This window comes from Triturus cristatus, chromosome 3_2 (assembly GCF_964204655.1).
Source record: "Triturus cristatus chromosome 3_2, aTriCri1.1, whole genome shotgun sequence".
Lineage (NCBI taxonomy): Eukaryota > Metazoa > Chordata > Amphibia > Caudata > Salamandridae > Triturus > Triturus cristatus.
Genome location: NC_140584.1, coordinates 832411137 through 832423910, shown reverse-complemented (window position 1 = coordinate 832423910; position 12774 = coordinate 832411137). Strand labels below are relative to the sequence as shown.

At 46.4% G+C, this 12774-nt stretch overlaps 1 protein-coding gene across 1 annotated transcript in view; it reads right to left on the bottom strand.

Annotated features, from left to right (window-relative positions):
* The window catches only part of SERPINF2 (serpin family F member 2), a 248280-nt gene that overhangs the window by 175663 nt on the left and 59843 nt on the right, over nucleotides 1-12774 (bottom strand). Inside the window, exon 4 of the mRNA XM_085649072.1 lies at nucleotides 2290-2361. Coding sequence (XP_085505198.1) covers nucleotides 2290-2361 — 72 coding nt within the window. The remainder of the gene's footprint in view (nucleotides 1-2289; nucleotides 2362-12774) is intronic.

Sequence of the window (12774 nt, the reverse complement as noted above, 5' to 3'; positions counted from 1 at the left end):
TATTGTGGCAGAATAATGAGTATCTATTTCGCAAGGAACTGTCAGGTAAGATGGCTATGATGTTATGTCTAATTTTATGCCGTAGAGTCTCGGATGTTCAAGCTTTGGACATCTGAGGTAGAGTATTTATCCAAGAATGGGTTACATTCCACATTTCCAGAAGGACAAAGTCTAACTCCAATGTGGTTTCTTACCCAGCTTGTGACAAGATGCCTGTAACCGGGTTACAATGATGACACAGGCCAGATGGATGTCGTAGGACAAGGTTTATTGTCACTTTTACAGTGGAGGTAATAATTGGCCTAACAGAGATAGGGAATGTTGTGGCCATCGCCACGCTCTTGTTTTGTCCTCCTGGTTGGTTATTGGTGGATGGCGTCTTCTCCTTCCTGGTACCCCTGGTATGGCCCTCAGGGAAAACATACACAGGAGAGACCATTAGATAACAGTCCTTTTATGGTTCACATAACTGCCACCACACCGTACAGGTTAGTTGAAAGATTTAGTGGGTATAGTGCAGGGGTCGCTCACTTGACTACTTTTTTTCTCTCAAGTAGATCAGGCATAAAGAAAAGGATGAAAAAGGAGCCTTCCTTGCCTGTCCGAATAATCATTTATCCGTGCTCCCCTAACTTCCCTTAAGAAGTGGTGTGCTCACCGAGTCTGAGCGGACAGGTGCCGACCATCTGCCGCCTTTGCGACTCCCATCCCACCCTCAAAACCCCATTAGTGCACCCCACACCTGTGCCCAAGAGACTGGTGAGGGCCCTTTCCCAGTACTTGCCTGACACTGTGACTTGGTTCTTGAAACACGGCAGTTTTGTTCTTATCGCCTTACCCTGGGGTCTGGTCGAGTTCCTCTGTCCACTGCCGCTGTTCTGCTTCAGGTGTTACGGCCAGTCCGTCCGTCTCTTTGATACTCGTGTCCTCTTCCTCTTTGATCCTCGTTCCGCCTTCCGGCATCCTGTTCCGCTTGTTCTCCCTGCGCTGATGCTCCTCTCCGTCTCTAGACGCTTCTATCCTTGCTTCCAGGTTGCGACAACCTCATACCTCCTGGCTGGCCTATAAGCGGCTGTGAATGACTGAGAGGGCATGATCTGATACATCACTAGTACGGCTGCCTAGTGTAGACTCATGTCCCCCGGGGTCCCGATTCAGGTTACTATTGCCCGTATCCTCGTAGGACTGGTCACAATGTACAAATTGTGTGTATTGCGCTGCCTCAAGGCTTATGAAAATATGACTGATGAGTTAAGGCCTCCAAGGGAGTGTTAACTCCTCATATCCCTTAGGAAACCTTTCAAGGTCATTTTCTCCCCGACCATTGCTAGGTAGGTCCGATAGACAATGTTGGAAGCAGGCATTGATGTGCCACAGTTCAGAGCCCACTATGTGAGAGGCGCCATGGCGTTTAAAGCCTTCTCTTTAGGAACAAGGCTGTAAGACATAATCAATGCGGCGGACTGGCTTTCAGGATCCATGTTTAAGATGTTTTACTTGACGCTATTCCTGGATATGACACCTCTGGTGGTAGATAAGGTTTAAACGAGCATAATCCTCGCCTCCGGTGCTCACATAGAATGCAAAATGTCCTAGTTTTTGTAACGGAAAGTTTAAATTCTATTAAGGACATGGAGGTGATGATTAGTCCCATCCGAGGTATCAAGAGACCATTCTCTACCCTTGATTTTATAGGGGCTATCTGCATATTGTATTTAGTATACATAGAGGAATTTTCCGTAATCTATAAGTAGTGGTGTTTCTTCTTGGGTATGATATGTTAAGCTTAAACTGTGTCGTTAACTAAGATTGAATAATCAGTAATTGATGCTAAATAATCTGTCATAATGATATCATTGACTGATATGGGTTGTGGACATACGTTTTTTGTTTCAAGCTGGAGTAAAGATACTGGATTCTTGAGCCACTATCGTATGAAGAAACAGGGGCCTTAGAGGAAGATATTGACACTTTTGGGTTATTGTTCTCTTTGAATGGTTGAAGGTTTCCTTTTCCGTTGGTTCATGGGAAAGGGAGTTTCTTAAGTGTTAAAAGCTAGTGGAGTTTAATAAAGTTGACAAAGTAGAGCATAATCCTCGCCTCCATCTCCTTAGTATAATTGAAACATCCTATTATGAAAGCTAGGAAGTGTTACATTTATTTATACTTGACCCAACCTTAATAAACAAGCTTCCTATGATTAAGGCTTAGTTCTCTCCTTACTGATGCATTTTTAAAGGGCCGACCACAAACATTTGATTAAACCCACTCTGTTTCCTTCTTGAGTACCTGGTTCGGCGAGAAACTTGGCTCCAGTTTTGTCAGAGGTATCACCTTTTCCACTTCATTAATTCCTCCCACCTATGAGTGAAAAGCACAAAGTGAGAAATTGACATTTCTTTTGGATTTTTCAATACTAATACTTACCTAAAATGAAAAAAGCAATTGTATGGCAGAGAAAAACACACTGACCAAATTAAACAATTGTTTCTGTTGGAGATCATACCATGATCATCATCATGTCATCATACCCTCATATAGTGCATGGGAGGGGGTACGGACGTGCAATCCATGTTTAAAGAATAGTCAATTTCTGTGACATTACAGGTGGGAAATGTGATAAAGCAGCAAACCCATGCAAGTTTCTCACCAATTCCAATGCCTCTTGCTTCAACCTGGCAAGGTTTTCTGGAGGGAGGGAACATCAATTTAGCATTGCAGTCTAGAAGCCTGAAAGACAAACCTTCACTGCTAGGGGATAGTCTTTGAGTCATTAGAACAGAGGAGGCATATGCGTTCTTCCCTTTTAATTCCAGCCCAGGCCCCTGTCCGCTGTAGAACATTTACATGACCAAATCAAACCCTCAGATACGAACGTCTTTTTTCAGGGCAAAGAGCCATATGTAAATATCTTGGAAGTTCCTTTGAGATATATTGGAAAATATATACAGTATTCTGCTGTTTTTCCTTTCTTACCTTCTCAGCCCACATATGTATGACAACATTTACATTATGTTTAGTCTTACTCTTAAATCGGTTTGTGAAAACTAGGGATTTACACATATATCTTCACATTTTAAAGGTTATCCCACTCGAAACAGAACACCACTATGTTGTTCTTGATGACATAGTTGAAAGTGGTCTTTTCCCAGCAGTGTTGGAGGCTACATAATCTTTGAACAGCAGTACAAAGAATAGAACTGCCAGGCCAGGTCCTCCCTGAATCAGAACACAAGCAACCAGCGACCGGTTTCAGCCTTATTATGGGCTCATCAGCCAGGTACAGCTTGATTACAGTGGCACAGTGAGCATGGGACCCATGTTGTGGCAAACTCATTATAGAAGGAACGCTTATATTAATCTCAGCCAATGGCAATCGCTCGAGCCACATCCCAATCCATCACTTTTGACTCACCATGTCCATTCAGTTTGGACACAGCCATATGCAAATCCGTATTGGGCCTGATCCAATGGGAGCACTCCAGGCCAAACCGCCATACCAGGTCTTCCCTGAACCAGAACACAAGCAACCCAGGACCAGTTTCGTCCTTATGAGCTCATCAGACAGGTATAGCTGGATTCCAGCGGCACAGTGAGCACTGCATAACCGGTCTTGGGTTACTTGTGTTCCTGTTACTCACTTGAAAGAGTTAGTCTGAAGATGCAACCTCCTACTTAGTTTTGCCATAGAATGGACCTAGTCACTGAAATAAAGGTCTTGGAGTAGTGTTTCCCAAACTGTGGGTCAGTCGCGTCACAGGATGATTTTTATAGGATTGCGAAAGTCCAAGCAATAAATAAAGATGCCTTTAAATGCTATATTTATCTTTTCTGCTGTGCTTCAAAGACAAAGGGGTCAAATGTCAGGCTATGTTTTCTGGCACACTGTTGCTTATATTTTTAACATGGGGATTGGTGTTTACTGACTCCTCTCACTTTGCAGTCAGAGAAGAAAAAGAAAAGTGAATTATCTGACAATATTGCTGGGGTACAGAGACTGTGAAAGGAAAGGCTGCATTATGTATTTTTTTGTAACACAACAAAATGTAAATACCTGGGGGGCTTGACCAGGTGCAGAACATGGCGGGCTCTTGATTCCACAGCTCTGGCTAGGGATCCCCATTTACCCCATCCTGATGCACCGGGGCCCGGTGTGAGGTGAAATTGAACCCCGCACACACAGCTGGTCAGGGCCTGCTAGTGCATTGGTTGCGGGGTGCGGAGAGGAGCCGACTGAGGGTTGCAACAGTACCGCAGAATGTGGGTACGCTGAGACCCACCATAATCTGCCTCTGGTGCCCCAGTAAGCAGAGCAGGAGTGGAGCAAGTGACAGAGCTGCGGCTTGAGAGTGGAGTCGGCGAACCAGGAGCAGTGTGAGCCCAACCCTCCATTAGCTACAGCGGGCCTACGAAAGATTCTGGCATCAGACCAGAGAAGGATGTCGGACTATGCAGGGCTGGGACTTTCCAGTAACGGAGACCCAAACGGCCCCTGCCGTGAGACACAGCCTGACCATGTGGTTGGAATTGTCTGCAAGGCAGCTTGGAGAGGGGGCTGCGGACGGGAGCCGACAGGAACAGCTGGTAGTATATTTGAGCAACCGGGGGAGCAGTGGTGGTGTGAGCCGGCCCGGGGAGATTGGGAACTTGGGGGGGGGAGGACGACTTGGGGGTGCTGACCACCTTGTCGCAGAATAGTACGCTTAGCCGAGATGCGCCCCGGGTACATTGGAGGGGCCCATTGCAGGACAGCACAAACTGCACCTTTTCTACTCGGTGAGAGAAAGGGACTCGCCCTCATTGGACTTCGGGTCAGTGGGTTACCCCCCGTGTTACGGTCTCGCTCGCTGCCTGCAGCCTGGATGGATGAGTTCACTGAATAGCTCGGCGGAACTCCTCTCGGATTCCTGGCACTTGTGGACGGCCCAGTAATTCCTATTCTAGGGCTCCTTTGCAACTAGGAAACCACTTCACAAATTGCCCCTTGCAAGTCGAGCCATGACTGGGGTAAGAGGTAAGAAGGACATCTCTGTAAAGAGTATATTTCAGCATGCTGCTCAGTTCAAGACTCTAAGCCACTAAGCCGAACCAGAAAACATAACACTGGCACGGCAGAACAGAGATCAGGGTGTCACTAGGGACTTCTTTCTTGCAGCTTTTCAGGACCTCAAGGATGAGATACTTCATATCAAATCAGACTTACATGGTGATCTCCAGGAGGTGCGCAGAGAGAAATTGGAACTGGGCTCCAGGGTAGAGGAGGTTGAGAAGGGCCTCTATGATCAGGCGGATGATTACGACAAACTCCAACAACGAATGCTAAGCCTAGAACAGCAATATGCAATACTCACAGACAAGTGGGAAGGCCTAGAGAAAAGGTCACGATGGAACAATGCTCACATTAGAGGAACCCCGTCGGATGTCCACCCCAAAGACTTCACCTCATATACCCAGTACCTATTCTCTACTATATTGGAGGACCCGGATTACCCTCTTGTCCGAATCGAAAGAATGCACAGGGTCACCACTGGACGATCTATCAGAGGCGTGCCCCCAGATGTCCTCACAAGGGTGTACTTTTCTTTGAGGATGAGGAAGCTGTCATGGCTAAGAACAGGGTCAGAGGTAGGATATCTTACAAGGGAGCCTCGCTCTCCCTCTTCCAGGATTTGTCTCAGCTCTCACTTTCAAAATGCAAGTCCTTCAGACCCATCACGGACATCTTAAGAGCAAGAGAGGTCAAGTATTGATGGGGGCACCCCTTCTGGATCATTTTTTAGTGGGAAGGAAAAGCTAGATCCCCCCATGTCACTGGAAGCAGCCAGGAGGCTGTTGGGCCTGCTCATCTTGGGGGGGATCCCCAGGGATGCTGGAGTCCTCTGAGGTGACACCTTTACCTCTATTTATTGCACGTAGGTTCCCTTAGTTGTCTTACTGGTTACCTTGATTTGGTCCGGGAATACAAGGGGGTAAGCCACCACCCACTTTTATCCTATCTCAGGCAGTACCTCAGCCCACTAATCATAGAGAGACGCAGAGCAGGAACCCATCCTATGATACTCCCCATGCAGGCATCACATGTGACATATAATGTCCGGGCCTCAATAGCCACACAAAACACCTGAGTATTCTGGGTGAACTAGAGCGATCCGACGGATGTATGCCTACTGCAGGAGACCCACCTGCTTAAAGGCGATATTCAACTACTTCGCTCCACAGCCTTTCTGCTCCCGTACCACACCGCTGCCCCACCTGAGAAGGCGGGAGTCACAATTCTCATTAGGAACACCACAAATTTTGGTGAGCAACAGGTCCTGGTAGATGAGCAAGGTCGCGGGCTGGTTGTAGTGGGAAATGGCAGGGAACACAAATAGCGATAGTTACCATTTATTGCCCGCATACCGGGTAGGATGCATTTCTACTCCCTGTTATCCAAAAGCTTGTTGGAGTCACAGACAATCCACTACAGACCGTGTTATGCACTCCACATTGGGCAAATCCCAACGTAGGGTGGGGGGGCACACCTACACTGTCAGCAATGGGCCAAGCGCTCCTCATGAAACTGGGCCTGACCAACGCCTGGCACTATCGACACCCACGCATGTCTGAATATTTGTACTGTCTTGACCAGCCTCACCCCAGGAGCTCAGGTGGAGCGCCTGGAGACTGAATGACTCCCTCCTGCGGGAGACCCAGTGGTAAGGCATAAGGTGAAGACGGCTATATGGGAATACTTGCACTTCAACTACATTGGGCGAGCTACCTCCACCGGTGTTATGGGATGCCCTGAAGGCAGTTATATGGGAAGTCTTTATCAGAGGGGTGAACTGCCTCAAAAGAATTAGGGAGCTGGGACCACTCCGACTATGAGGATCTCCTCCGCACGGAGAGGGACCACACGGACCATCCCTTCAAGACAACAACAAGCATTGGCATAGACAATAGGTCTTGCCTTTGGGTCCTTATAAGTGTTTAGCCACTGCAAATGGCTCTGCCAATGTCTTTAAGCTATGTTGTATAGCAGCGTGTACAACTGAACGGCCCTATTAAAAAAATCATGCAAGCACAGCACAATGGTCAGTGCTTCTACCTGCCAGAAGCCTCTTACAAGCCTACAAGTGTCATCTCGATCTACCTCAGATTTGTGTTAGAAAATTTACTTGAACAAACATATGTACCTGGAAAGCACACCTTCACACTTTGGGGCATTGTGAAGCTAAAATAACAGATCTTTATTGCTACCCAACTCAAAGCATCGACTTTGGAAGGATGAAAGGTTGAGTGAGACCTGTTGGCAGTTAACACCAGACCTACTGGCTTTGACAATGCTTGTTTTAAGTTCTGGCAACTCAGTTTCTTGATACACTAGGCAGATCAGCGGGTACCTGCGCAGTAACTCTCCACACATTAAGCTACTACTTCAGGTGCTGAGTAACCTAGCGCGAGCTCACTTCTATCCCTTTTCTGATATGACCTACGTCACCTGCTCTTCTCTTTGGTGCCCACACGCGCCAAGATGGCCATGGCAAGATGTGGGCGGGGCAAAGATTCTGGTATCAGGGCACAAGCTGATGGGAAATGTGGGTGAGGGGTAGGGAGGCACAGACATCAGGATGCGCAGACCCACCCGTGGCACTGAAGTTAGGGGTGTAGGAAGCACTGCAGCGCCCCCATTAATAAATCTCGTAACAGTTTATAATGAGAATGAACAATAAAAGGGTCATTCAAATGTTTTTGTTCTGGCAGCATTTGTGGTCTTTTCAAACACACACTGTCACATATCCCCTTGGCCTTTAGTGAGTTGACATCACTGGTCAGCAACCCCCGCCCCCTGTAAGGAGGGGCTCCTGAGTTTCCCATTCCTCACCAATATTCTTTGGGCTTGGTCTCAGTAGAGTCCCCCCGAATGGTCTCCCCCTCCCTGCAAAGCAGGGGGCTGCAAAAACCTGCGTGACGTCCTTGGACACAGACCCTCCATGCTTCAGTGTGCTCGACAGCCACATTCAGGAATGTAGACAATACATAAAATACACGGAGTGCAGTTTGATGTAGTTTGATTACGTTAGGCATTGAATTTAGAAAAAATAATGTGACGTCTTACCCAGATTTTTTTTAGGAATTTGACTGCTTCCCCTGAGGGGAGGGACACCCCTGTTCGCCTCCCCCTGTCCTTTTCACAGACAAAAATCCTGCACGTGCTTACACTTCTGCTCCCAGTAAGCCCCCAGATCTAAACCAGTTTCCAGGTGACTTGAATGTCAAGTATCTTTTTCACGGGAGAAAGTGTGGTCTGTTGATAACGTTATTGCCTGCAGAAGCAGCGAGTTACAATCCCAGCTAGCCAACTTCTTATCGCACTGTGATCCGGAATAAATCACTTTATAATAAATTTGGCAATCCTTAGAAACTGACTTTCCGCCGGTAATAAGAACTACATAAAAGTGAAGTAGCTGTGGTCAATGTGCTGCAAAGGCTGGCTACATAGCTCTGTGCACCTTCAGCCTACAAAGAAGCCACCCCCTGTGCACCAAATCTTCTAGGTTTGGAATGGATGTAATCGTGCGATTTTTGCTTCTCTTCCTTTGTGACCAGGAGAGGTCTGTCTTATGCAGGATAGCTGTGCTGCCGAGGACCCGACGCTGCCTCGAGTTTGTCATCTCTGCTACGTACTGCGGTGCCTATCGGCAATGTAATAACTTTTGGGGAAGTTTGGAGTGCTTAAAAGAAGCCTCTCCTAGAGCAGCGCATGCGCGCTGCGCTAGGCTCGACCTAAAAATGGTCTATTCTCTCTCACTGTTCTGTTTGAACATTATCCTCAATACTTGCATCAGAATTGGTTAGTCATTGTATTGGACTGAATGGTGTATGTCTTTGTGGTATTATTTTTCGCAAGGGGAAATCTAATTTGTACGGTTTTAACAGTTCCTTGTCCCCTTACAGTTTGAGGCCCTCTCTCACATTTTGTCAGACAAAGTCCCGCTACAGTGCTAGTCCTATTGCTCAATTTCTCTGCTAAACCTAGACACCAAAATAATAGCTAAAGTCCTGGAGATGCACTTGGAGACCGATTTGCCTAATTTAATACATGCAGTTTAAACAGGCTTTATCCTGTCCTGCTCCACGAGGGACAGCACCAAACGGGCACTGCATGTTCTACACTTAGCGAGCAAGCACCACCTGGAGGTAGTACTGTGTCTCTTGACATGGAGAAGATGTTTGACTGGGTTGATTAGTCCATGCTGCGGTCCACGGTGAGTTAGGTGGGATTTGGAGCATGTCTTTGGGGCTGGATAGAGGTTTATTTTCTCCACTTCCATCCACTTGAGACAGGTTTAATGTGAATAGGCTAAGGTCGCAGGAAATCCTGATACAAAGAGGCACCTGGCAGGGCTTTCCTCATTCCCCAGTGTTGTTTGCAATAAACTTGTAGCCCCTTCTCTAGAGGATCTGGCGAGTTCCCTTCCATCAAGGCACATTCAAGGTGTCAGCCTTTGAATGATCCAGTGCGCTCCTTATGGAATCTTTTGCCATTGCTGGAAGAGTATGGTGCATAGGCTGGCCTTAAAATCAAACCTGGGGAAGTCGGTGGGGCTGGTGGTTTTTGGGGGAGATGCCCTGCTCTGGCGGCTGTGTCTAGAGACTCCATTCCGATGAACCCTATGTTCGCTGCCATTCTTTGGGGTTAACCTGACCCCAGACCTGCATACCTGTGCTAGGCCCAATTTCAAACACCTTGTTTGCTCACTCAGGACCCTTACTGCTTCCTGGCATTTCCATGCTCCCCTCTAGGTTGGGAGACTTGCCTCCTTCAAAAGGACTGCCCTCCCTAAGATATTATATATGTTCCAGGCACTCCACCTACCCCTATGTAGTACAGAACTGGACCAGTTGACAATCATTTGCCAAACATTTATCTGGGCGGATAGATGCCCCAGACTCAGGTCCCATTAGAGTACTCATCTTCCAAAACAGAGAGTGTTAGGGGTTCCCAATACTCGCCTCTACTTTCTGGCTGCGCAGGCGAGATCTGGGGTAGAATGGCTTCAGGGTGAAACTGACAAACCATGGTGCTTTATAGACCAAAATATGACTGCCAACCTCTAGCTGAGGTCCTTTGGCTCCACAGATCGTAATGCTGCTGCAATTTCTACCTGTTCCCGGTCGCCAGCGTCACCCTTGAAGCATGGGACTGTCTGCTTGGATGCGTAGGGGTTAGTAGATACTCGTCCCTGTTCACTCCGATACATGGGAAGGGATTTCACCCCGTGTGTGTAGAGATCATAATTTCAAACATGGATAGAAAGTGGCTGTTACCGGCTCAGTGACATGTTCTATAATGGCAGCGTCTGGCTGTTTGAGGACATCAAACTCACGTATCGCATCCTGGAGCACGAGATATCCCATTACTGGAAAATTCGGCACAGAGTTCTGCAACCCTCATTAAACAGCAGCCACGGGACCTCTCACAGATTTTGAGATATTCCTACAGAACCTCTCCACACTTTGAAATTTAGTTATGTAAATTTACACTGTTTTGCTCCTTAACACCCCTCAGACATGGTCTGCGTACAAAATAGGTTGGAGTAGCACTTGGGCATTGCACTATATGATAAACAATGAGAGGGCCATACACATATGCAAAACCAATTTCGGGAGACATGCACAGGGTAGGGAATTACTGAAGAAGATCTTGTATACATGGTGCTATACACCCCCAAAAATTCATGTGTGGGACAACACCAGACCGGGAGACTGTTGGAGGGGAAGTGGACGCACGGGGCACTATATCTGCGGACCTGCCAACGCTTGGACCGGTTCTAGAGGGAGGTCCTGAAAACCACTGTAAATATTGAGTGAAGATCCCTGGTTAGTAACCCCACCTCCATCCTACTGGGGCTGCCTCAGAAGTATTCCTACCTACTATACACCCCTAAGGAGAAAAGGATATCCCACCTTCTATTGATGGCAAAACAAACCATCCTGGGTGTCTGGGGGAGAGACGCTATTCCGAATAACTCTATGTGGCTGCAGATAATTTGGCAGCTCTTAGCCAATGAAAAAAATAGCGTATGACATGCAGGATGCCTCCTACAAATTTACCAAGATGTCGGACCGTATCCTAGAGTATTTCACATGAACCCACATGTCCAGGCCGCCTTAAGTTACCAAGCCTACTGTCTCCCTATAGGTGGCAAAACTACGACGCATGATTGTTATGAGGCTGGAGTACACTAAGCTTCTGTTTCTCTCGCTCACTACAAAAGCATGGTGGTGGCATCGGGGATGGTCGAACATGTTGGGGATCAGTTATATACCGCCAGAAGGAGACTATTTGGTTCGGAAGGTGGGTATGCCCACCTTACTGTTGTATATGAAAAACACAATAAAAATGATCGAGAAAACAATTTTTGTATACTTGTAAATTAACTGTACATATTCAGCAGTTAGGAAAGAAAAAATGTAAGCAGATTTTTTGTAACTCTGAACAGTGATGGAAACAAATATTTTAATCGGATCAACAAATTAAGACCAGGACGTAGTGATGCACAAAGGATAAATATTCACTGAAACTTGATTTCCGCGCATTATTATTTAGGTGAAATATGGTTTTTATCAGTAAAGCTGCATGTTTATGCAAATCTAGCGGCCGTTTCAATGGAAAATGTGTTGTCTGTAAATTAAAATGTGGTCTCACATGATGCTTTAGTTTAAAATATTGCAATTCTCATGTCCATAAAAGCTAAGTGGGTTGCAATAGTTTGCTGTTCTAAAAAGTGGATTGTGGTTCTGAAACGTTTGGGAAGCACTGTCTTAGGGTATCAGACCAATGCACAGTACAGTTGTCCTGACTGCTTCCTAAGCATCTTTTTAAATATTGCTCCTTTTTTCTCAATTAGATGTTGCTTTTCTCTTGATAGTGAATGATGGCATTGTCTCTTAAGCAAATCATGGGCCAAAATATAATGTTTTGTACAGGGGTAAAAAATAGAAGTAATCTGTTTCGTACCATTTTTGCTACTTAGAACACACAGCTCAAACTAAATGTTGTTGCACTTTCCAGATGTGAAAAAGTATTATTTTGATGCGGGATCGCTTTATTATGTTCTTGGGTCTAATATTGTCAGTTCTAAGTTTGTCAGTGATGGGTTAAAATGTTTGCCGTTTCTACAGTTTTCTCCACTTAAATATTGAGCTAGAACTGACATTAATAGTTCTGGAAGGTGATACCTTGTTCCGAGACATTTTTATTATCTCTTCCTTTATGGCAAAGTGATGAAGTTTAGCTAAGATGTCTCTAGGCCACTTATCGAGTGGCGATCTGCACTGCCCGACTTTGTGGGCTATTACAGTTTTCAGCGGGCCCCTATCCTCTACCAGGATAGTGGAGAACATGCCCTTTAAAGAACCCCTCTAGGTCGGGTCCCTCTGCTCCCTTCTTTAGCCCTCTGATGTAGATTTTCTGTCTGAAGGAGTGATTCTCTAGCTCCTCACACTTAGCCTGGGAATGCATAGCTCCAATTGGTGCCTTATTGCACCATGTCCTGAGTAGATGCTTCCTCTGTATCCATTTTAGTTTCGGGAGCTATTGTTTTGGTCCCTAGGGATTCAAGGTCTGTCCTCAGTGTGTTCATTTGGGTAGCTTAAGCTCTTTGCGCAGTGTAGCTATGCTATCTAAAAGGTCTGCTTTCATGAGCATCATTGCCCCCGCTGGTGAGTTGTGGTAAAGTTCCACTTGTGGTGACAGCTGTAAAAGCAAGGTCCACAGGAAGATCC